The sequence below is a fragment of the Physeter macrocephalus genome, chromosome 8 (assembly GCF_002837175.3).
Source record: "Physeter macrocephalus isolate SW-GA chromosome 8, ASM283717v5, whole genome shotgun sequence".
NCBI classification, from domain to species: Eukaryota; Metazoa; Chordata; class Mammalia; order Artiodactyla; family Physeteridae; genus Physeter; species Physeter macrocephalus.
Window position 1 is genome coordinate 81,839,440 of NC_041221.1, and position 26,092 is coordinate 81,865,531.

The following is a 26,092-nucleotide window of genomic DNA, read 5'->3' on the forward strand; positions in this document are numbered from 1 at the left end:
CGCTCCGCGGCATGTGGGATCTTCCCGGACCGGGGCACGAACCTGTGTCCCCTGCATCGGCAGGTGGACTCTCAACCACTGCGCCACCAGGGAAGCCCCAGTTGTCTCTTGAACAATGTGATGGTTAGGAGCACCAGCCCTCTGCGCAGTGGAAAATTTGTATATAACTTATAGTTGGCCCTCTGTACCCATGGTCATGTGATATATGTGGTTCTTCCATATCTGAGGATTCAACCAACTGCAGACTGTGTAGTACTGTAGAACTTACCATTGAAAAACATCCACATACAAGTGGACCCATGCAGTTCAAATCTGTGTTGTTCAAGAGTCTAACGTACTCTGTTTTTAAATTGCATCATGCTGTCAGGACACCTGCTTGTTATCTATTTGTGTGTTTTCAGTGCAAGTTTATAGAATTTATATGGATTTCACCATCTCACAAAATAAAGCAAGGGCCCCCTTTGCTTCATTGATTCAAGGCATGAATTGTGCCAAACAATGCCCCCACTGCCAAATAAAGGGTGGGCCCTCCTGGACACTGGCTGGCTAGCACCCAGCAAGGAGAGTTTGAGAGAGAGAAGGGGGCCCTTCATGGCTCAGATCAGAACATGGGAAACATAAAATGTGAGTGAGCTAATGAGTAGAGAAAAAGAAAAAATGCAAGGAATTCCCATGGCCCCCTTCATTATATTCTCAGAGGTCTACCGCCTGGCCCTTGGTAATGACCGTTCATCAGAGAGAGTCACACGAGGGCCCGGCTTCTGAAACCCCTGTGGCAAGACAGTTCCCTAATTGGAACAAGTGGGATTTGGACCTCACCACCAGTTAGCCTGTGACAACTCTTAAATACTAATTAAAATAAAAACAAAGACAGCACATTAAATAAAGTATGTAAACATTTCATCTTACACATCTTTAGTAAATAAAAATGGATCCTGTATGACCCAAATTCTGAGAACCATCCTTAGCTCATTGGAAATGTCTAGTCTCTCTTTTCCACAGTCTCAGTGAGCTGCTTTGAATCCCTTTTGCCTCATTGCAGATAAAACATGAGAGTGATGTTTCTCCTGCACCTAACTGTCCATCCCATCATCTCTAGTTTTTGACTCAGAGTCTTGGCTTCTGATTCCTGGATCCGACAGTGGCTTAGAGATGCAGAGTAGCTTCGATAGACAAAATTGAGCAGATGCTAATTTGCTCCCTTTCCCGGTCACAGCTTGGCCCCTGCAAGTTCATGCCAAGACTCAAAGTCACAGCCCAGGTTTCCCTGGCCCCAGTTCCCTCCTCTCCTCCACATCTTCTCTCAGGAGCTCTAACCCTGCTTCCCCATCAGCCTCACTTTCCTTTTATCAATCCCCAGTGCTCTCTTTTTCTTTTTTTATAAATTTATGTATTTATTTGTTTTTATTCTTGGCTGCGTTGGGTCTTCGTTTCTGTGCACGGGCTCCCTCCAGTTGCTGTGAGCGGGGGCCACTCCTCGCCACGGTGCACGGGCCTCTCATTACGGTGGCCTCTCCTCTCCCGCTGCAGAGCACGGGCTCCAGGTGCACGGCCCTCAGCAGTTGCGGTATGTGGGCTCAGTAGTTGTGGCTCACAGGCTCAGTAGTTGTGGCCCATGGGGCTTAGCTGCTCCGTGGCATGTGGGATCCTCCTGGATGAGGGCTCGAACCCGTGTCCCCCGCATTGGAAGATGGACTCTTAACCACTGCACCACCAGGGAAGCCCAGTGCCCTCTTTTTCTAATCTCAAACAGGGATCCCTCACAATTCACATGAGACTCTTATAGTAGCTGGAAAAGTACCACAAATCAGATTACAGTAGGCTGGGGTTATTTTACTTCTGGTAAAGAGAATTCATAGATGGGAAGAGATTGGTGTGCTGAATCCATCACTTATAATTAAGAGATTTAGAGCAAAATGTTATGGTCTGATTTGATAGCTACCTTGTACATGCATGTATACATGTGTGCATACAGGCAATATCAAGTTGAATAGCACCAAGCCATTGGAATAGAAAATGGATTGATGTGAAAGCAAGAGTCTCTTTATTCAGATTGTCCTGGTTGCCTTTAGTTCTAATCCAAAAAGCCCCTAGGTGTTATCTTTTGTTTGGACAGTTCAGATACTTTGCAGCCTGTTACTTCAGATGTGCTCACACATGGGAAAGCACTTTGTAATCAATTCCAATTAGGGGACCACACTGGGAAGCCCAGCTTCCCAGGCCCTCTCCACATCAGGGGGTACATCGCTACATGTGTGGATGGTACAAATTGCTCAGGCATCCAGTCTTTTCTCCTGTCAGGATTACGGTATAAAATTTAGACCCTGACGTGCCAAAGGCAGTTCTAACCACTCACTCATTTGTCTTTTCTTACCTTCCCTGCATGAGTGAGTGGATTGTGGGGATCTATGGTTAGTGTTCAATTATCCTGGTATAACTTCATCATGTGCACAGCCTGTCACCTTCCTCATTCAGCCGAGTTCTCCATCATCCTCTGTGTAAGTGCGTGAGGTGCAGGGTGTTTCTGTAACATTTCTGCTTTTCGGCAAGTGCTTTAGGACTTTCTTTGCTGGTGTCAGTGTCCAGGTCTCCTTTCCTCCCTTCACTGATTTGCTTTAGGCTTGACTTGAGCCCAGGCCTGTCCATTCCAAAGCCAGAGTGCTCTTAATTACACCTCATGGCCTGGATCCAAAGTTTAGACTTTAGGTTTTACTTGCAAGTTGGTAAACAACACTTAACAAGAGAAGTTGCTATTTGACTATTTTGGGGAAGTAAGTGCTTTCCTTTTAATTCTCTCTTCTGAATTTTGAAGAGCAGTAAGAGCATAGCACCATTATAGAGTTTCATATGGTAATGGATTTTAAACAAAACCTTTATTTATCCAACTGGCATTACAAGTAAAATGTAATTAAATTCAATTTTAATTACATTTTATTTTAGATGTAATTAAAATTAAAATGTACTCTTTCTCCAAATTCATTACGTTTCCTATGTGACCGTTATAGAGACCAGACCAGTCATAATCTCTTAATGGAGAGCGGAATCAATTTAGTGGGTTGTTACCAAGAGCAGGTCGAGGCAGGCTCTTGGTAATGGATTAGTAAACAGTTCCAGTGGACAGACCTGGTTCAGCTCACAGTCCTAGAGGCCCCATTGTGTGCCCAGCATCTCCTCTCACCACTGTGGCACAGCCCTAGCCAGGTGAGTTAGGGGAGGTGGGAGCATGGCCCCTGACTTGAGGCACCCTAAGCAGGGTGACCACCACGGTGCTTAAAGAAGGATTAACAGCACAGCTTGATGCCTATATTCAGGTTTATCTAAAGGTCTCTACTCTTCCAAAGGCAACGTCCAGCTGTGAGATGAGACTGCTGGTCTGAAAACTTGGGCTATAATCTGACTGCCAGTTAACCCTTATCTTTGTTGTCTTTGGTTTTCACATCACAAATGAAGGGCTGGGACAAGAGGGGTTTTGTTACCTGATTCATTCAGTATCAGCTGAGTCCATTTAAGGAAGAATGTAGCATTATTGTGGCCACCTGAAGTAGTAGCTTTTAAAAAAATGAGTAGGGAGCTGTACTCATTTCACAAAGCAGTGCCACATGCTAACAATTGCATTTTTTTCTCACATGGTAGACTAAGTAGGGACACCATTGCAATTTGTAGAAAACAGAAAAGCCACAGCGAAACAAGATGTAAATTTGTCTCCAAATGATCTAGAAAATCGAGTCTCCTACAAAGTATTGGATATCATGCATTTATTTCTCATTTCTCATCAAAGGTAACAATATCGGCAGATACTACCCTGAACTTATTTCAGGGGAAATAAAGAGTTGCAGAAGTATGGGTGTTGGTTCTCCAGAGATATAAAATTTCCCTAGGATGTCACCTTCGTCTCTCCCCATCCCCCCAAAGGTAGTGCTAGAATGCCATTTCTTCTCCTGGAATCTTCTAGCCTTTTCTTTAGTATTTGGTAAGGCTAAAATGTTTCATTTTTTTCCTGATTCTAAAAATTTTCATCTGTGAACATACTCTGCCCTAATTGCTCCTCATTTTGTTGTGCTTTTTCACTCATTTTTTTCCTTTCATGTTGAAAGTGAAGCCACAAGGCCGAGCTGAGTTTCTCCCATACGCCTTGTCTATGCATCAGCAGGAGGAGAGGAAGCCCAGAGTCGGGGAGGACCTGTGTTTTTCTTCCAGCTCCGCCATTATATCTTCTCTGGGACCCTGAGCTGGTCACTCAGTCTCTCTGGGCGCTAATTTCCCCCTCTAAAAAAGAGAATAACCATCCCTGTTTTACCTCACCTAAGGATATGGTGAGAATTAAAGGTGTCGTTGGATTAAGAAGCATGAAGGACATAAAGTACAACATAGGTGCCTATGACTGTACCCCTTCCAGCTAAGGTCAGGAGAGATACACACTTCCTCTCCCTCCAACCAGCCTGGAAGCTCCGTCCAGACAAGGATCTTTGTATCTCCTTTCACCGGCTCCGCAATGCTGAGTACATGGTAGAGGCCCAGTAATAGTTGTTGAGTTTATATTTTAATGTTGCTGTTGTTCATTCTCTCCAGGAAGTCATTTTCTAGCCTTTAAAGTTTCCAAAGTCAGCCAAGACAGAGACTACAACCACTAGTGGACCAGAAATCAGGGCTGTGTGTAGAGAGACGCTGAGTAAAGGAAGTGTTTTCACTAGGTGTCCACACCCTTCTTAAGGGTGTCCTGCCAGACAGCCTTACATGTCATTCACACAATTCCAAGGTGTCTGCATATTTCAGGACTGTAGAGCTTTTTTAAAAAATTTTTTTAATTGAAGTATAGTTAATGTACAATATTTTATAAGTTACAGGTGTACAATATAGTGAGTCACAATTTTTAAAGGTTATACTCTATAGCTATTATAAAATATTGGCTATATGCCCCATGTTGTACAATATATCCTTATAGCATATTTATACACAGTAGTTTGTACCTCTTAGCCCCTTACCCCTATATTGCCCCCCCCTCCTTCCCTCTCCCCACTGGTAACTACTGGGGTATTCTCTATATCTGTGAGTCTGATTCTTTTGTGTTGTATTCATTAGTCGTTGTATTTTTTAGTTTCCACATATAAGGGATATCACACAGTATTTGTCTTTCTCTGTCTGACTTATTTCACTTAGTCTAATACCCTCCAAGTCCATCCATGTTGCTACAAATCGCAAAATTTCATTCTTTTTTATGGCTAATATTCCATTGTATGTGTGTGTGTGTGTGTGTGTGTGTGTGTGTGTGTGTGTGTGTGTGTATCTCACATCTTCTTTATCCATTCATCTGTTGATGGACATTAAGTTGCTTCCATATCTTGGCAATTGCAAATAATGTTGCTACGAACATTGGGGTGCATGTATATTTTTGAATTAGCATTTCTGCTAGTGTCCTCTGTGCATAGCCAGGGAGGGACTTGGAGGCTGGCTATAAACAGCTCAGATCTACACTCGAGTCTCTGTGGAAGGTCTTGTATGTATAATCTACAGCAATTTTGATTTTCCTGAGTTGTCTTATTGATCAACTAATTCTGAAAAAATACTCTGTCCACTTGTTTGTGGGATTTTACAGACCATGGAATGGCACTGATAAAGGAGCCTGCAGCTATGTCTGCAGGTTACGATTTGCTTCATCAGACAAGGGGTACCATCTGAATGACAAGTGGCTGAGAATGAAACAGTCATTTATTTTCTTAATTGTAGGCTAAAGGGAATTAGCCTACATGTTTTAAAAGTGTAAGGTCAGACTGAAATGGCCTACTTACCTAAAAATCTTCTTCCCAAAGGAGTTTATGGAGGGAATATTGCTACTCCCTATTCAGTTTTCTCACCTCCTTCATTCATTTACTAATAAGAACTGAGCCCCAGAGTGTGCCAGACACTGGGGTAGATGTCAACATGAGCAAAATCCAGACATTGACTGAGTCGGGGTAGCAGGCCTTAAGTCTCCAGCAGAGAGGTCTCCAAAAATCCCACCAAGTGCCACAAAAGGAGGAGCTAGCCACTGTCCCATCCACCACATCCAGTAGGAACCAGCGCCAGGCTCCACCTGCTCCATAACATTAGGTTACCTTCTTTCCCTGGAAGGTCAGAAGTGATAGCAAGAAAGCAGAGAGGAGGTTGTGGAGAGAGAGGAAGGGGCCTCCCATGTGGGCTTCTAGGCTTGAGGCAGGCCAGGCAGAGGCAGGAGGGAAATGGCTTATTCTGGACTGAAATTGAACTTTGATTAATATATTGGATTGGACATTTTGATTGAAGAGATTGTTCTTGTAAATAAAGCTTCTGGATGACTTTAGTGCCTGCCCTAAAGGGTGGGGAAGGATGGCCTACAGAGCAATTTAATGAGATCTATGAAAAATAGTACCACCGCCTGATTATTTCATTATTGTTCATGGTACAGGACGTGTAGGTCGCCTTGGCAAGAGTAATTTCACAGACTTTATCAAAATAACTCAACTCTTATGTTTCTAACTCACTTCAGTCCTCTTACCTTCATTGTATGATGGACCAAGAGCATATTTAGCTGCTGATGAAGAGCTCCTTAGTTTATATGCTTTTTTGCATTTTATTGAGATATTACATACTTCAAATAAAGGGCACTGAACATGGGTATAACTCAATGACTTTTTACCTATGAACACACCTGTACAGCTCCCACCCTGAGCAAGAAATGGAACATTTCTGGCACTGGAGAGGCCCCTCCCAGTCAAATGTCCCTCTTCCTGGGCATTGTTCAGTTTTCTGTTACTTTTAGTATTGTTCTTATTGATATTATATACTTGTTATATATCAGGATTAAGCCCTTTATCTGCCAATTACATTCATTTCCCCCAGTTTGTTCTTTTTTAAGAAACAATTTTATAGTTGATTTACAATGTTGTGTTAATTTCTGCTGTACAGCAAAGTGATTCAGTTATACGTATATTGAGTTGGCCATAAAGTTCATTTGGGTTTTTCTGTAACTTGTGGCCAACCCAATATATACATTCTTTTTTATATTCTTTTCCATTATGGTTTATCACAGGATATTAAATATAGTTCCCTGTGCTATACAGTAGGACCTTGTTGTTTACCCATTCTATATATAATAGTGTGCATCTGCTAACCCCAAACTCCCAGTCCATCCCTCCCCCACCTCCCCTCCCTCTTGGCAACCACCAATTTGTTCTCTATGTCTGTGAATCTGTTTCTGTTTTGTAGATAGGTTCATTTGTGTCACATTTTAGATTCCACGTATAAATGATATCATATGGTATTTGTCTTTCTCTTTCTGACTTACTTCACTTAGTATGATAATCTCTAGGTTCGTTCATCCATGTTGCTGCAAATGGCATTATTTCATTCTTTTTTATGGCTGAGTAATATTCCTGTGTGTGTGTGTGTGTGTGTGTGTGTATACATATATATATATGTATATATATATATATACCACATCTTCTTCATTCATAAATGTCCATCATAAATGTCAATGGACATTTAGGTTGCTTCCATGTCTTGGCTATTATGAATAGTGCTTCTATTAACATAGGGGTGCATGTATCTTTTAGAATTATAATTTTGTCCAGGTATATGCCCAGGAGTGGGATTACTGGATCATTCGGCAGCTCTATTTTTAGTTTTTTGAGGAACCTCCATACTGTTTTCCACAGTGGCTGTACCAACTTACATTCCCACTAACAGTGTAGGAGGGTTCCCTTTTCTCCCTCTCCAGCATTTATTATTTGTAGACTTTTCAATGATAGCCATTCTGACAGGTGTGAGGTGGCACCTCATTGTAGTTTTGATTTGCATTTCTCTAATAATTAGAGATTTTGAGCATCTTTTCATGTGCCTATTGACCATCTGTATGTCTTCTTTGGAGAAATGTCTATTTAGGTCTTCTACCAGTTTTTCGATTGGGTTGTTTTTTTGTTGTTGAGTTGTATGAGCTGTTTGCATATTTTGGAAATTAAGCCCTTGCATCATTTGCAAATATTTTCTACCAGTCCATAGGTTGTCTTTTCCTTTTGTTTATGGTTTCCTTAACTGTGCAAAAGCTTGTAAGTTTGATTAGGTCCCATTTGTTTATTTTTGCTTTTATTTCTATTACCTTCCCCAGTTTGTTCTTTTGCTTTTAACATTGTGTATGATACTTTTAAAATTTATATTCATAAGGGTGTAAGTATGTATACATTTATAAGAGGGTTTTATATATACTTTATCATAGAAATATATATACACATACTCACACAGACCCTATTAGTCTTTTTATTAAAAAATATATTCTATAATGCTATTTGTATGCTACTGTATATTAGCTGCATGGAAGGGTATAAAAATAGGTCAACTTAAAAGGAGGCAGTTATGAGGTGACAATGTCACTTTATAGTCATTCTTACTTGTATCCTTTACAAACTAGATTAACTACCATACGTGTATCAAGGAAAGGACAAAGAAAGGACAAACCTAGTAAATTTTTATCATCCGCAACTGATTTTCAGAGTGCGAGAGTGCTTAGGGAAAACAACAGCTTTCAAAAATTCTGATATGAAGCCTATTGTATTTGAGTAGCCCAAAATAATCTTTTAAACGGAAAATAAATATTATTATATAACCTGAAAAAATATATTCTATAACACTTTCTGAACACAATTAACAAATAAATGTAGTTTGGGGTATAAAACAGGAATTAGCAGCCCTCACAGCCCCACTCTGTAGTCACTCAGAGCAGCAGAGGTGAAAGTTCTTACGCCTCCAAAAATCCTAGTAGGAGCTGAACCCAGGCCGTCTGTCCATGTTCCATGGATCCCGAGCAGAGGGGCCTTCAGAATCTTGTTGGAAAAGCAGGATGATGTGGGTAAGAGCACAGGCTTCAGAGTCAAAGTTGCCTGGATTGAAACCCTGCCCTATCGTGTGTCAGCTCTGTGGCTGAGCAAACTGTTTAGCTCCCCCAGGCCTCCATTTCTTCTTCTATAAAGTGGGGATGGTACTACTTACTCCTCCTTGTGATTGTGAGGGGTTACGGAAGGTAACTCCTGTTAGAGTAACTGTTCTAGATGGATGCTCAGAGCACTGCGGATGGCTGCTCTTGGTGGAGCCCTGTGAGGGTGCATCTGGGCTGAACCCAGGCTTTCAGACAAAATGCCATTACCCCTATTTGACCAGTGAAGCCGTTAGGTCTCAGGGAGGTTCGATCAGCACTGCCCAGTGAACTTTCTATAGTGGTGGAAGTGTTCTACGTGTGTAGCATCCAGAATAGTAGCCTCTGGCCCCGAGTGACTAGTGGCTACAGAATAACAAACACAGTTCCAGGCCACTCAGAAGTTCAGCAGTGAGCCAGACCCAGCTCTGACGTCTGGCTCAGAATTCTTTCCACACTCCCCTGCAGTGCCCCCTTCCTCGGAAGCAGGAACCTGATGGGTGGTCCCCGCTATGGCCCCAATGAGCCTGCTGAAGAGGGACACACCCATACTGGGCTTATGTAGACAAAAGCAAAACCTTTATGTAACATTGGTGTTGGGGTTATAAATCTGACAGAGAAGATGATGGCTTTTTCCCAGCAAGGAAGCACAATGAGCATCCTTAGGTTTGGTTTGGGCCTGCAGCCCCAGGCCAGCGGTACAGTGGGAACATGCCCTGTTGACTTACTGAGGCAGAAAAGTGGGTGCTGCTGTGATGGCCAGTGCTTAGTGTGTTCAAAGACCTCAGGGATCAGGGTGTCCTAAAATGGGAGTTTATCATTTCATCTCTTCTGTTTCTTATTTTGACAGATGACAGGGGGGCCCTTTTAAATTTTTTAATTTGTTGACGTTGCTTAGTAAAACACAAAATCCAGCATCAGATTAAAGCGCTAAGTTCAGATTTATCCTTTGCTGCAAATCTGAAACGGAGGTTGGACCAGGACAAGCACAGTACAGACTTTTGTAGTGGGCGGGAGAATGAAATGCATAAAAAAGAAACAGCTACTGAACAGGCAGCTCCCATCGCCTCGACGGACAGCTCTCCGCCTGCTTCCAGCCCTGTCCTCTCCTCGGGCTCAGCCCCCTCCTTGTCTATACCCGCTCCTACCGGTCTGCCGTGGAGGACTTGCCCTGTCCACATGCACTGCCCAGTGTCTGCTCCTGGGCCACAGATCTTCTTTCCACTCACAAGACAGCCTTCAGAGTAGGGTTGCCTGATCTTGGAGCTTTCTCAGGAGAAAGAGTGCTTCCCTGTCCACAGTACTCTCTGCCACACGTGGGTGCTTCCTGACCTCACACTCCTGAAGATGCCCAGGACTTTACAAACGCCCCGTTCCCGAATCCTCACCACAGCTGGATGAGATTTCCCAATGTCCACTCCCAGGGGAGATGTGTCCCTGGCACGAGCTGGGAGTAGGGGTGATGGGATTCCAGGCAAATGATCTCTGAGCCAGCCTGAGGTTTGAGATTGTCTTAGTTACGATATGGGACATACCATCTTTTACGGGAAATTGAAAACCTAACCCCCCACCTAGAAGGCAGTTTCCTCTCTGAGGGTGCATTCTGAATGACAGACTTCCAGTGTTTTCAAAACATTCTTTAACAATACTGTATTGTTAAAGCAGTCTTCAAATACTAAATCCTTTACTCCTCACTCCAGCCTTTTGAGAGAGGGAAGGTATAATCCCAGCTTTGTAGATGGGGAAATTGAAGGCTGGAGATGAAAGTTTGCCCAAGATGATGCAGGTGGCGAGTGGCGGAACCAGGTTTCGCACCTGGGCTGCTGGCTGCCCAGCTCAGGCTCTTAACCAACAATCTCACAGCCTCCCCATCTCGCCGGCCAACGCTTGGGATGCAGACCACTCAAAATGTAAAGTAAAAAGCCACTTCTGACTCAAAACAGTGAGTGTATCATATGTTAGCACTGACACTGCTTACTCTAAGTCTTCTCTTAGAAAAGTTACTTTCATCCTAGACTCTGTGTCACTTAGACAAAGGATTTGTATTTGCTAAAGGTTGATGTGGGGCAGAGCCCTTTCTTTCTCCCTTCCAGAAACCACTGCAGTGCCTCCTGCATTCAGACAGCGATTAGCAGGCTCCTGTGTACCAGTCTCCGCTGGTCACTGGCCAGGGCCGGAGTTGGGGCTGGTGCTGTCCGTGGTCACAGGTCAGAAAACCCCTGCTATTCTCCAGGCCTCGGGACCCCAGACAGTCCCCCACTATCCCAGGTGGATCGGAATGCAGCCCCACCGCTCAGGGGCCCCTAAGTACAAGGAGGCTTCTGGGCCTTCCCCTGCCAGTGGGTTCTGGGGGGGATGCCGGGAACAAGAAGAGAGAATTCAGTCACAATGTGAGATGCTGGCAGCTATGAAAAATTTATTTTTAATGATAAATTAGTCATCTACTGCTTCAACCTTGCAAATGCTTTTATAAAAATCAACAAATGGGAATATAATCCGTGGGCCACATACTTTTTATATTAGTCTCGTCTTTATTAATTGGTCCCCATTTGCTTCTAGCTGTCCACACCACCACTGTTGACCTCTGAATGTCTAAGCTATGAAATCTCAAAACATCCACCAGGTACAAACCAGCATTTGTTCACAAGCTCAGACTTCCCACGAAGGCAGCCAAAATGAAATAGGAAATGCTCTCTTTTTTTTTTTTTAAAGTTAAATTATATTTTGACCCTTAAGTATACAGACTTGTTACCATATTTTTATTTCCTAGTTTATTTTTTTTTTTATTTTTTATTTTTTTTAAACATCTTTACTGGAGTACAATTGCTCCACAATGGTGTGTCAGCTTCCGCCCTACAACAAAGTGAATCAGCCACACATACACACACGTTCCCACATCCCCTCCCTCTTGCATCTCCCTCCCACCCAACCTATCCCACCCCTCCAGGCGGTCACAAACCACCCAGCTGATCTCCCCAGTGCCATGTGGCCACCTCCCACTAGCTATCCACCCTACGTTTGGTAAACACAGACCTACTAGAGCATGGACTTGAGGATATGGGGAGGGGGAAGGGTAAGCTGTGAGGAAGTGAGACAGTGGCATGGACAGGAAATGCTCTCTTTAGTTTAATTAGGACAGCAGCTTAAAGTCCTTTTGGCTCCTACTGATTTCCTGGGCACATAGCTGGTACTTATTTTCACCTGTGTAGTATTTGATCCTGCTGGGTTTTGTTGTTGTTGTTTTTGACGTTGTTCTCTCCTCCCCTCAGAATAGCATCACATTTCACGTTAATTTCTGGGTCAAAAAGGACTCATGTGAGGAGAGAAATCTGGAAACCTGAATTCTAGTCTGGATTACAGTATGTGCTGACTGTAAATTTGTAAAATTGGCCTAATGATCTGTATGGGGTTCTTCTGCAGAAAAGAATGATTTGTCAAATTGCTCTAGAAAATATAAAATATAAGAAGCTACTATCTGATAGATATGGGTTCTCTTTATTATTTTTTTTTTAATCTTGAAGACAGATCCTAACTCTTTTTCTCTGGTCCAAGCAAACAACCAAGTAAGAAGATCCTAGTTCCCTGAACTGCTTATCAGAGCTTTTTCTTATCTTTTATGCATCCCTAGTGTTATCCTTTACACTCTCCTTAAGCTTTCCGTGCTTGTCTTTTAAAAAATGCTTGGCAAGACATTTACAACAGGATTTATTCAAGTCAGTGTGAAATAGAATTAAGAGTTTAAGAAGCCAGAGTCTTAAATGGAACTTATTTTCAGTTTCCATTAGTTCCTGAGACAGAAATTTAGTTTTCCCTTTAGAACTAGTGGGATTCTTTAACCTTTTGTGGATGGAGTTTATTGACAGAGAAAATGCAGAGAAGCACACATGGGATTTTATGTACTTTGATAGCTTCTTATCTCTGCTGTAAGAGATTTCTGATGAAAGTGCCATAGCGGGGGTCCTCATTTTTCCCAATTTGCATTCTGCATGCTCATAATCACTCTTGGACCTTGGAAGCGTTTCTGGAGACCATGGCGTGCAGTCGAGTCCTCCGGACTAGCAACTCTCCATCACTTTAAGTCACCTTAGGACTGCAAAGGAGCCCACTTAACGTTGGTACATCACATTGTTCATTCAGGTCCAAGGTGTTGTCTCACCTGCTGCCATTTCCTTTGTGTTTCTCTCCTCTCCACTCTGCTCCCAGTGTGTCACCAACCTATATTTCATCTCCTGGTATAAAGTTTCTCTCTGGATGGATGTCAAATGTTCTAATTCTACCACATTCCTATGACTCTGAGTCTCTTCTCTGTGGGGAAAACCTACCAGCTGTTTATCAGTTTTTTCCCCTCTCATGAATCCAGGAAGGGAGAACAAAGCATAGCTTAGAGAACACATTCTAGCATTTTCCTAAGGCTTTTATTCGAGTTAAATTTTCTTGGCATGTGGCATTAATTAACTAAGAAGTTTACAAAATCAGGATTAAAATCAGGCCCTTCACTGACATATATACACTACCAAATGTAAACTCGATAGCTAGTGGGAAGCAGCCGCATAGCACAGGGAGATCAGCTCGGTGCTTTGTGAACACCTAGAGGGGTGGGATAAGGGAGGGAGGGAGGGAGACGCAAGAGGGAGGATATATGGGGATATATGTATATTTAAAGCTGATTCACATTGTCATAAAACAGAAACTAACACACCATTGTAAGGCAATTATACTCCAATAAAGATGTTAAAAAAAAAAAAACCCAAACAAACAAAAAAAACCCAGGCCCTTCCAAACTTTTCTTTCTCCCTCCAATCCTTGCCATTGTCTTGAAAGCTACAATCCATATCAATTAACCACCTATCTAGAAACCAATGGAAAACACAGCATGTGGAAAAATTCTCTTTCTTTCTGATAAATGCTTTTTAAACAGGCTGATTCTCTTTTGAACCTTAAAGATGTAAGCTTGGGAGCTATCTGATTTCAAGGTTGTCGGGCAATATTTAAGATTCTTATACACACAGCTCTTCAGGTCTAGAGGCCGAATTTTAGCAAGTCATTCACATGAGAGTCATTTGTTAGAAAATGATCAAATAAATGATTTTCTGCATGGCTTTTTCCTTCTCACTGAGTTGGTGTCATTCATTGCCATTTGCCTCTTCCCAGTTATTTTTGTTCTGATATAGCTTCCACACTTTGCATTGTGCCTTCTCGTAGCCTCCCACTTCACATCTGCTAAACTAATCTCCCAAACTGCCAGTTTAAGAAGAATTAGGTAGCTTATTACCACTTGTCTCAAAGTTAAGAACCCTTCCCAGGAACTTTTATCCATTCATCCAACAAATATTTGAGGGCCCACCAGGAGCACCCGTGCTTACCAAATTTGGGGTTTAATTATATCTGGATTTTACTACCTTTTCTTGGTACATAATAAGCTCCTACATGACAGTCAGGCACACATTTCCTATATATCCTGTCCCTCTTTGAAGATTCTAAATCTTATGAATAATTAATAACTAGTAAGTGTTGAACACATATTGGAAAGTTTAGAATTACTATGGTATTGCTTTGTAGGGTTTCCTTCCAAACTTAATGCCCTTCCTTAAAATTTTCAGTTAGGCTGTTCTTTTTTTTAAACGATTTTTTTGATGTGGACCATATTTTTTTTAAGTCTTTATTGATTTTGTTACAATATTGCTTCTGGCTTATGTTTTGGTTTTTTGGCCGCAAGGCATGTGGGATCCTAGCTTCCCAACCAGGGATCGAAGCCACACCCCCTGCATTGGAAGGCAAAGTCTTAACCTCTGAACCACCAGGGAAGTCCCAGGCTGTTCTTTTTATAGTGCAGACAAAACCAAATTTTATAGTGGTTAAAATATTTTTGTAGTTTGGTGATGAGAAATGCTGGAAAACTCTGCCGTTCACTTTTCCAGTGAGAAACCCCAATTCAGAGTCAAGGTTGCCCAGAGGTGGTGAGAAGGCAGGCAAACCAGGGTGGTGGCAGGTAGACAAGGCCAGGCAGGTGATGGGCAGGGTCCCCCATACCAGCTCTCAGCCAGCACAATTCCCCCCTGGGATCAGGTGTCAACATTAAAGTTCTAAAGGAAGGTTCCCCTCCCCAGAAGAGCTGAAAACCACACTGGTTTAGAGGCTTATTATTTTTAGTTCATTAACATCCAGGGGAGATCGTAGATTTGCATAGATTGGGGAAGATTGGTCAGCATCTTTGCCTCAGTTTCCCATTTGACAAAATGGCCCAGATCTAACCTAAATCTACACCACAATTTCAGTTAAAATTTTCATCTTCTGTAGTCAAGAAGGCAGGAAACAGTAGGCTGGTTTTCCTTTTCTTGAAAATCATTAAGTCAAACCTTAGGCTCTTATTTTTGAGCCTAACACATCCTAAGCCCCTTCTTTATGAGTCCTTTGGTCTAGGTATTAAAATTTATGGGGTTTTACTCCACTCTGCAGTATTTCCCCTTTCCTTTTAAAAACTCTGGCCACTGTTAGGAATACACTGTACTGATTACAGTGAGAAAATTACTCTCATAATTCTCTTTACCCTCTGTGTTTATTGAATCCGCCTTTCCCAATGTCCTAGAGTTCCCTTGGCCATATGTAGTATATTATAATTATTACCCTGCTCTCCTGAAAGAATGAAGGTAATTTCCAAGGTGCCTAAACTATCAACAGGGGTTAGTTTTAAAGTGCCAGAGAATCTGATTTATTGCCTCACAGATGATTTTTCTGTTCTATAGTCTAGTCTTATTCATACAATCCTCAGTCTCAAGATCTGTGTCTCAAATGGTTGTTAGTATAGGTGGGAGATAGTTCCAGGCTCAGCACGGTAACCAGCTACTGTTTGGATGTGTCTTTCAGCCCAAGCCACCAGTGCTTCTTCACTGATAACCACTGTTTCTGGAGAGTCCTTATGTAGCAGTTAAAGACTCAGGCTTGAGCTGACACTGTCCAGGTTTGTGTCCTGGGTCTGCCGCTTGCTACCTTTGTGACTTTGGACAAGATACTTAGATTCTCTGTACTTTGGCTCCCTCATATGTGAAATGGGAATAATAATGATTTTAACTGTGTTGCTGTTGAGGGTTGAATTAGATAATAGGGTGGTTAGAATATCATCTAGCATGTGGCAAACTCTCACCAAGTTTCGGTTATGATAATTACCTCAGGAGTTGTTCACTAACCTAGAGAAAATATTGACTCTCCTAATCATTTTTGAATATGTTTGAGTAGAGTCCATAAAATCTTGGTAAAATATCCTTATGTCCCAATAGCTTACCTCTCCAGGAGGATTCTCGCATCATCGGTTGGTAACTTTTTGTTCCTAAGCATTTGCTGTGTACCACATTCCACTCTTGGACACTCTGCTTAAGCTGTCACCTCTTTACAGGGGGTTCCCAGACCTGCCCCTCTCCTAAGAATCAATCAGGCACCAGGGTCTCACCTGCTTTTAGATGCTCCCCTCTTCTTTTTTTTTTTTGATAAATTTATTTATTTATTTTTGGCTGCGTTGGGTCTACGTTGCTGCACGTGGGCTTTCTATAGTTGCGGCGAGCGGGGGCTACTCTTCGTTGCGGTGCACGGGCTTCTCATTAAGGTAGCTTCTTTTGTTGGGGAGCACGGGCTCTAGGCGCGCGGGCTTCAGTAGTTGCAGCACACGGGCTCAGTAGTTGTGGCTCGTGAGCTCTAGAGCACAGGCTCAGTAGTTGTGGCAAACGGGCTTAGTTGCTCCGTGGCATGTGGGATCTTCCCGGACCAGGGATCGAACCGGTGTCTCCTGCATTGGCAGGCGGATTTTTAACCACTACGCCACCAGGGAAGCCAGAGATGCCCTCCTCCCACTTAAAGCCCCTCTCCCTGGATTTCATTGGTTACTGTCTCCTCCATTCGCCCAGACTTCTGTTGGCTGTTCTGTGTCTCCCCCAGAGCCCTAGGTATTGAGGTGCTCAGTAATTGTTGAAAGAACACGAGCTATATCTCCTATTTAGAGACTGAAATGTAAAAAGTCTCACATTTTCTGGGCTCTGCCTCTTTGAAAACAGGGTGGTTTCTTTTTTCCAGTCTTCAGCCTCCTCAGCCCTGCTTGATGAATTGGAAAACGAAAACTAACCTAAGTAAGCTGTTGCTGGGATAACTGCAGGCCCTCTTGGGTGCCGCGGGGTTCACTCATCTTACCCCGAAGCTCCCTGGCTCGGGCCTGGCGCGCTCTACACCGCCGGCGGGTCCGGAAAAGGCGCTGCCGACTCCCGACGAGCCAGGTGACCCAGGAGCGCCACCTTGTGGGCACCTTGGTTGCTGACTTTGCCAAGGAGCCGGTGTTCCACCACCCAGTATTCTGGTTTCCCATTTCAGGACCTGGGGAAATGTAGCCAAAAATGAGATTCTAGATAATTACACAATGGCGGTCAGGCAGACTTATTGTGAATAATCGACCTCTGGGTTTAAATAGGGCAAGTGCCTTTTAGCTGATTCAGATTTCTTTTCATTGAGTAGTAGGTAATATGTTTTTAACAGGGATTTTTGAATGGCCAATTCTGGATTTTACATGCACTGGTGAAGAAAGAAAAATTTACGTTCTATGTTGTACATCACAGGATTCAGATTGTTATCAGTTTTTGAGGAGTTGTTTTTTGCGTTAATTTTTTTTTTTAATGGCAAAGTTTTGTTACTCAAAGTGTGACCAGCAAAACCCAGGAGCTCGTTAGAAAATTAGAGTCTCAGTCCCCATTCCAGACCTGCTGCACCGGAATCTGCGGTGATTCGTGGGCACGTGACAGTTTGCGAAGCGCGGGTGGAAGTAAGGTGGAAGATCTGTGCTCTTGTCCCCGCGCGGCCCCGTCCTTGTGTGCCTCATCTCACCCCACGTGATCACATTCTGTCAGCCTCAGCCGCCTGGGTGTGAAATTGGATCTTGGTTCCCGCCTTACCTGCCCCTGGGTCGGCTGAGGAAGAGCTGAAATCATATACAGAAGGTCACTTTGAACGTGATAAAAGCCTGTGCAAGTGTAAAGGAAAATTATGAGTGAGAATTCTTACATTTCATACTCAGCCATCATTAGCTAATCTACTTCATATTAGCTACATCCTCAGCAAATCGAGTATTCACCTGTAACCGTTTGTTGTGCTTCAGATAGTGTCTGGGCAGATTTCACCAAGTTTGCAAAGGTCTCTCTTAGGCTAGTCTTCCCAGAGCTCAGAATAATAAAATTACCTTCTGTTTTCTTTAACAAGACCTTTCACAGAATTTGCCTTCCTGGGGTCTCAGAAGCATTCCTCCTGTTGAGCCCAAGTTGGGGCACAGTAGGTGCTTGGGGATGCTTGTTGATTAAACCACTAATTAGCCCCCAACAAGGTCCAAACACTGGCTTGATGTCCTTCACACTAATCCATTTATGATAATAAGATTATTTGCATCATTGAGAGACTCAACATAGCTACAGGATTCAGTCATCTCAATAATAAATAACAAATATTCATTAAGCAAAGACTCCTGGTGGCTGAGAAATCCTTTGGTAGTGCATGAAGATTGAAGTAGGTGAGATCATTAACTGTTTATAAACATCATTCCCATTACCTTTGAAACTGGGGGGTGGGGACAAAGGAAAAGAGCAGCAAGGTATTACTCTCTCCTCCTCGCATACATTTTAAAAGAAAAGCAATAGCCAAGAAGCTGTTGGACAATAAGTAGGTGAAATTTTAGGAAAACATATCAACTGAAGGTGTTACCTGGGGCCCTAGTGGCTCCTGTTCTCGAAGAAATGGTACTGATTGTCAAACAGTGAAAGTGAAATATTGAGAAAAATGAATGACACTGTTCTCCACCAACCTGAGGCTCACAAATATTCAATTCAAGTTAAGTTAGACTTTTGCATTATCTACAATTTGTGAAATTATGGACTTTATGCTCCTAATTTACTAAATATAGTAAAAGTATGCTGTTTTCTTTTTATTGGATCCATTGCAATTAACAATATTCTCTCTAATCATTTAAAAGAATTCAGAATGTCAGTGCTTCAAAATTACTTTTCCTAAAGTTAAAATGTACTTATAATGGGTAACTTTATATAAGAGGGAAAATAAACCCTCATGCCTGCATGTACAAAGATAGTCTGTCAGAGTCAGATCTTGAAAGCAAGTCATGGCAGCATTCAGTTCACCTCTGAATACCTGACAATCCCAGGATGCTACCAGTATGCTGTTGGTATTTTATGAGAATGCATATAATAAAAGAACTACAACTTTACCTTTTTATTAACTTTTTACTTTGAAAATTTTCAAATCAAGAGAAAATGTCAGAATTAAACAAAGTGCACAGATACACATCTGGAATCACTAATAGTTCACATGTTTACCACATGTGTGTTCTCCCTCCCTCTCCTTTTCTCTCTCACATTCTCTATCTCCTCCCCTCACCCCAACAAAGAACAAAGACCTGCTCTGAAACAGCCCCAGCAAAATGATCAAATTCAGGACCATTTAACATGGATAGGATGCTCTCAACTAGTACATAGTTCTGACTCAGTTTCTGCTAGTTGGCCCAGTAATGCCCTGTGTTCCCCCTCGATCCCGGATCTAATCTAGGCTCACCTGTTGCATTTAGCTCTGGTCCCTTTGGTGTCCTTTAAACTGGGCCAGTTTCTCAGTTTCTCTTTGTCTTTGATGACATTAACATTTTTGGAGTGTGCAGGCCAGTGCTTCCTCACAATGCAGGTGCAAGATTATGCGTTTAGGGCAAAAATACTAAGTGATGATTCTTCACGGAACATTACATTAGTGGGTCCATGATGTTAGTTTGCTCCATTACTGTTGATGGCAACTCTGATCACTTGGTTCGGGTGGCATCTGTCAGATTCTTCCTTTGTAATTAATAAATAATCTCTAATGGTAGCATTGTGGGAGGAGTACTCTGACACTATTAATTCTGTTTCCCCATAAATTTCAGCATCTATTCATGATCCTTACCTGATCAGTTATTACTGCTTTGGTCAAAAATGGTGATTTTCTAACTCTTATATTCCTTTGCATTTATTGGAAGTCCTCTGTAAAGAATAGTTTTCTCTTCCACCCTCTTTATGTATTTCTCTATTTATGTATTTGTTTGTGGGCATCAGTAGGAACTTGCAGGTGGTTTTGATTCAGGTGGCTATTACTTATTACTCTCATTAATCATTTTGGTGTTCATATGGTACCACCTTTGCTGGGTGGGTACCCTTTCAATCTCACTCCTGTGTTTTTTTGACACGGACCCGTTGGTGTGTATCATTTATTCTTTAGCGTACCTATACTGAAGTTCTTCATTCAAGTCACTGCCCAAATGACAGATTTTATTCTTGCAAACATCTTTTTTTTAGCTATTGCTATGCCCCAGTTACTGATCTTACTCATGGACCAATGGGAAACCAGACAATTAAATCAGCCCTTATAGTACAGTACGTTATGATAGATTGTACCATGGAAACACCAAGGAAAAGCTCTTTATCCCACTGGGTCAACTTAAGAAGGCTCCTGGGAGAAAGTATATCACCTCCTAGAGCTGAGAGATGAATAGAAATAAACCTGGGGGGAGGCAGTGTTCCAGGCTAAGGGGCGCACATGTCTCTTTGAGGAATTCCTATCCCCCAGGGAGCCTAGCGGCCGGGCCCCATCTCAAACCAATTAAGTCAGAATCTCTGGAGGGGGAAGGGTCTAGGGCCCATACATTTTAATTTCCATAAATTTGTCACAAGGAATGGTGTCATGGAGCTAAACCCTTCAAAACTAAAATTTATAAAGATCCATTTCATTTTATAGGATTTTGAACTCAACAACGAACTAAAGATGAACGTCCTAAACTTGCTAGAAGAAGTTTTGCGAGACCCAGATCTTCTTCCCCAAGAACGGAAAGCCACAGCGAATATCCTGAGGTAAAGGCAATTGTAGGTGCCTATTAATCACTCTGGTTGATTTGTGCTGTGTTCATAGAAAATAAGATCCTGTCAAACCAGAAGGATGTATATTAGACTCCTGAGGGGCAGCAGGGATTTTGTCCTCACTGGGAAAGCTTCCTCGGGAAGACTTCAGACTGGGTGACATAACTTGTGTGCAGTACAACCGCTCCTGTTTGTGTGGGCAGATGGTGGTTTACTGTAGAACCAAAAGCCTGAAGATCCTCTCCTGCAGGTCCAGCAGGCGTTGCAGAGGTGTTTTTTCCTCATGTGGGTTCTAAGTGTCTATTACAAGCTCATGTTTATGAGCGGGGTTGTAGTGTTTCTGTGGGAGTTTTGTGCACCTCGCTTGTCTATGTGCCGTCATAGAGCAGCTATGCGTTTTCTTCAGCTTGTTTCACTTGTCCTGGACCAATTTTACCGTCAGCTTCTTAGGTGGAGATTTCCATATCAGGTAGGTTGTATAAATTTGGACCCCACACTTCAGTGTGACAAAGTCTTGTACTTCAGGTTTCCCACTAGAGGCTGCTTGTGTCTGTCATTACACCAAGCATCCAAGCAGGTAACAAACTTTCTTAGAGTTTCTCGAACAGATGGGTGGATTTTTTCCCATCCACTTTACATGAAGAGGGCAGCCATCCATGTCTCTGTATGGACATTTCAGTTACAGCTTTCCACCTCACTATATGTCTGTCCCTACACAGGGTGGAAAGCCCAGCCCCTATCTGCCCGGGCCTGGTACTCCTTCACCGTTCTGATTTCTACTTCCCTCTTCATTTGCAACCTCTGGAAAGACCCGTTCCTTTCTTCTATGCTCAACTCTATTGTTGTTTCTTCGTTATCCAGAATGTTTGTGTGTAGAGGGGAGTCCAATTTAGCTCAATCCACCATGCCTTTGGAGGCCCCTCTCTGATTCAGCAATGTCAGATTCTGGTCTGTAACATTTTAGCAATTGGCCTACAAGTCATTCTTGGTCCCATTAGCTCAAGATCCCATAGCCAGACCCTTCTTTGGTCTGTGGGCTATTATGGGTTGAATTGTGTCCCCCTCAAAAGTATGTTGAGGTCCTAACCCTCAGTACCTGAGAATATGACCTTATGTGGAAAGAGGGCTATTGCAGATGTACTTAGTTAAGATGAGGTCATACTGGAGGCAGTCGGGCACCTAATCCAATATTAGTGGTGTCCTCATAAGAAGACGCCCTTGGGAAGACAGAGGGAGACACAGAGAGAAGGCCATGTGAAGATGGAGCAGAGATTAGAGTGATGCAGCTGCAAGCCAAGAACTGGCTGGCAAACCACCAAAAGCTGGGAAAAGGCAAGGAAGGAGTCCTCTACAGGTTTCAGAGAGAGCATGGCCCTGTGGACACCTTGACTTTGGACTTCAAGCCTCTAGAACTCTAAGATAATGAATTTCTATTGTTTCAAGCCACCTAGTTTGTTGTACTTGTTTAGGGCAACCCTAGGAAACTATTAAGAGCCTTTGTCACTTTTTCCATCCTATGAAACATCTAAGTGAGCTTAGGGACTCAGTTACTATGTTTATTTTCAGATTTGAAAATTCTAAATACATCTTCAGATAAAGCCTGATATCGGTGGATGAGTGGTCATATCTGTGAGTGATTGCTGTTCCTCTTTTCTCCATGTGAACAGTTGATTATCCTCCTTGTATTTAAAACATTGATAATTAAAAGCTAGGTTCTGAAAGTGTGTGCCCCTAGGGACGTTTGACTAAATAGCTGGCAGGGAAATGGGGGTGGGGTGGGGCTCAGACTGGGAAAGGCTGTCAGGATTGGCCAGTTTGAGGCCATCATGTTGCCTGTCCCATTATAGCACGCATGCCAGATATCACCAATCAATCCTGAGCACTTTCTTCCTGCACCTGCAGGTGAGATCAGAACTCAGCTGATTGACACTACTACTTCAGATGAAACTTACTTACCATCTCAGGTCTTTATTATTCATCAGGCTTAAGATGTACAAATTCTTTTTGCTAAGTAAGTGACCTGAGAATTAGAAGTGTAAGACTGATAAGGAATGGAAATTTTAGTAGATGGTACAGCCTGGGAGTGTAACACCTAGCAGAGTCTTATTCTAACATTTGCAGGATGTCACAGGTTTAAATCTTCGCTCAGCCACTAATAGCTGTCAAGCTTCTTAACCAATCTCAACCTCATTTTCCTCGTTTATAAAGTGGAGCTATCAATACCTTCCTCACTGGGTTGTTGTGAGAATCACATGATATAATATGTGTAAAGAGGTTAACACAATGCCTGAAACATAATTAGTACTCATATTACTGCTACAGGTGTTGTTATTATTATTATTAGAAAGCACTGACAGTAGCTCTTGGGAAAACAGTTTCTGCCATCAAGCCAATACAGCCCAAGTAAAACCAGGCTACATCTTTGTCAAACTCAACTTTCCTTAGGCTTCATTACCTTGTCTATAGAATAGACATAATAACATGATAAAAGACATGATAAACACCTATAATGGATTATAATCTGGAAAAATATTGAATCACTATGCTGTACACCTGAAACTAACACAATATTGTAAATCAACTACACTTCAATTTAAAAAAACTAATTTAATATTGCACAACAATATTAAATAAATAAACAAGTGAATGCAATTAAAAAATCATTCAGATATGCACTTTAATCTGAGTCCAAACCACTGGACTAACAGAGAACATCAGACCCCAGGGACTATTCATCGGAGTGAGGCCTCATGGAGGTCCTCATCTCAGCACCAAGACCCAGCTCTACCCAAGAGCCTACAAACTCTAGTGTTGGAAGCCTCAGGCTAAACAACCAGGAAGACAGGAACACAATCCAACTCATAAAAAAAAGAAAAAAAGAGACAGCAAAAAAATATGTCACAGATGAAGGAGCAAGGTAAAAACCTACAAGACCAAATAAATGAAGAGGAAATAGGCAATCTACCTGAAAAAGAATTCAGAGTAATGATAGTAAAGACGATCCAGAATTTCGGAAATAGAATGGAAGCATGAATTGAGAAAATGCAAGAAATGTTTAACAAAGATCTAGAAGAACTAAAGAACAAACAAACATAGATGGACAACACAATAACTGAAATGAAAAATACACTAGAAGGAATCAATAACAGAATAACTGAGGCAGAAGAACGAATAAGTGAGCTGGAAGACAAAATGGTGGAAATAACTGCCAAGGAGCATGATAAAGAAAAAAGAATGAAAAGAATTGAAGACAATCTCAGAGACCTCTGGGACAACACTAAACACACCAACATTCAAATTATAGGGGTCCCAGAAGAAGAAGAGAAAAAAAAAGGGTCTGAGAAGATACTTGAAGAGATTATAGTTGAAAAATTCCCTAACATGGGAAAGGAAATAGTCACCCAGGTCCAGGAAGCACAGAGAGTCCCATGTAGGATAAAGAACATACAAAGGAATCCTCATAAGGTTATCAGCTGATTTTTCAGTGGAAACTCCGCAGGCCAAAGGGAGTGGCAGGATATACTTAAAGTGATGAAACAGAAAAACCTACAACCAAGATTACTCTACCCAGCAAGGATCTCATTCAGATTCAATGGAGAAGTCAAAAGCTTTTCAGACAAGCAAAAACTAAGAGAATTCAGCACCATCAAACCAGCTTTACAACAAATGCTAAAGAAACTTCTCTAAGCGGGAAACACAAGAGAAGAAAAAGACTCACAAAAACAAACCCAAAACAATTAAGAAAATGGTAATGGGAACATACATATCAATAATAACCTTGCATGTGAATGGATTAAACGCCCCAACCAAAAGACACAGACTGACTGAATGGATACAAAAACAAGACCCACATATATACTGTCTACAAGACACCCACTTCAGACCTAGGGACACATACAGACTGAAAGTGAAGGGATGGAAAAAGAAATTCCATGCAAATGGAAATCAAAAGAAAGCTGGAGTAGCAAAACTTATTATCAGATAAAATAGACTTAAAATAAAGAATGTTACAAGAGACAAGGACACCCACTTCAGACCTAGGGACACATACAGACTGAAAGTGAAGGGATGGAAAAAGAAATTCCATGCAAATGGAAATCAAAAGAAAGCTGGAGTAGCAAAACTTATATCAGATAAAATAGACTTTAAAATAAAGACTGCTACAAGAGATAAGGAGAGACACTACATAATGATCAATGGATCAATCCAAGAAGAAGATATAACAATTATGTTTATGCACCCTACATAGCACCTCAATAGCTAAGGCAAATGCTAACAACCATGAAGGGAGACATTGACAGTACACAAAAATAGTAGGAGACTTTAACACCCCACTTAGACCAATGGACAGATCATCCAAACAGAAAATAGATAAGGAAACACAAGCTTTAAATGACACAATAAAACAGATAGATCTAATTGCTATTTATAGAACATTCCACCCAAAACTGGCAGAATACACTTTCTTCTCAAGTGCCACGGAACATTCTCCAGGATAAATCACATCTTGGGACAAATCAACCTCAGTAAATTTAAGAAAACTGAAATCATATCAAGCATCTTTTCTGACCACAATGCTGTGGGATTGGAAATCAATTACAGGAAAAAAAAAACTGTAAAAAACACAAATACATGGAGGCTAAACAGTGTGCTACTAAATAACCAAGAGATCACTGAAGAAATCAAAGAAGAAATAAAAAAATACATAGAAACAAATGACAACAAAAACACAATGGCCCAAAACCTATGAGATGCAGCAAAAGCAGTTCTAAGAGGGAAGTTTATAGCAATTCAATCTCCCCTCAAGAAAAAAGAAAAATCTCAAATAAACAATCTAACCCTACATTTAAAACAACTAGAGAAAGGACCAAAGAAAATCCAAGTCAATAGAAAGAAAGAAATCATAAAGATCAGAGCAGAAATAAATGAAATAGAAACAAAGAAAACAATAACAAAGATCAATAAAACTAAAAGCTGGTTCTTTGAGAAGATAAACAAAATTGATAAACCCTTAGCCAGACTCATCATGAAAAAAAGGGAGAGGACGCAAATCAATAAAATTAGATATGAAAAAGGAGAAATCACAACTGACACTGCAGAAATACAAAGGATTATAAGAGACTAATACAAACAACTATATGCCAATAAAATGGACAACCATGAAGAAATGGACAAATTCTTGGATAGGTACAATTTTCCAAGACTGAACCAGGAAGAATTAGAAAATATAAACAGACCTATCACAAGAAATGAAATTGAAACC

The 26,092-nt window shown here is 41.7% G+C and overlaps 1 protein-coding gene across 3 annotated transcripts in view; it reads left to right on the plus strand.

The window, feature by feature from the left end:
• The window catches only part of RASGRF2 (Ras protein specific guanine nucleotide releasing factor 2), a 242,945-nt gene that overhangs the window by 185,811 nt on the left and 31,042 nt on the right, over nucleotides 1-26,092 (plus strand). For all 3 annotated transcript variants that reach the window (XM_024122410.3, XM_024122413.3, XM_024122416.3), the window contains exon 19: nucleotides 20,711-20,823. In XM_024122410.3, coding sequence (XP_023978178.1) covers nucleotides 20,711-20,823 — 113 coding nt within the window. The remainder of the gene's footprint in view (nucleotides 1-20,710; nucleotides 20,824-26,092) is intronic.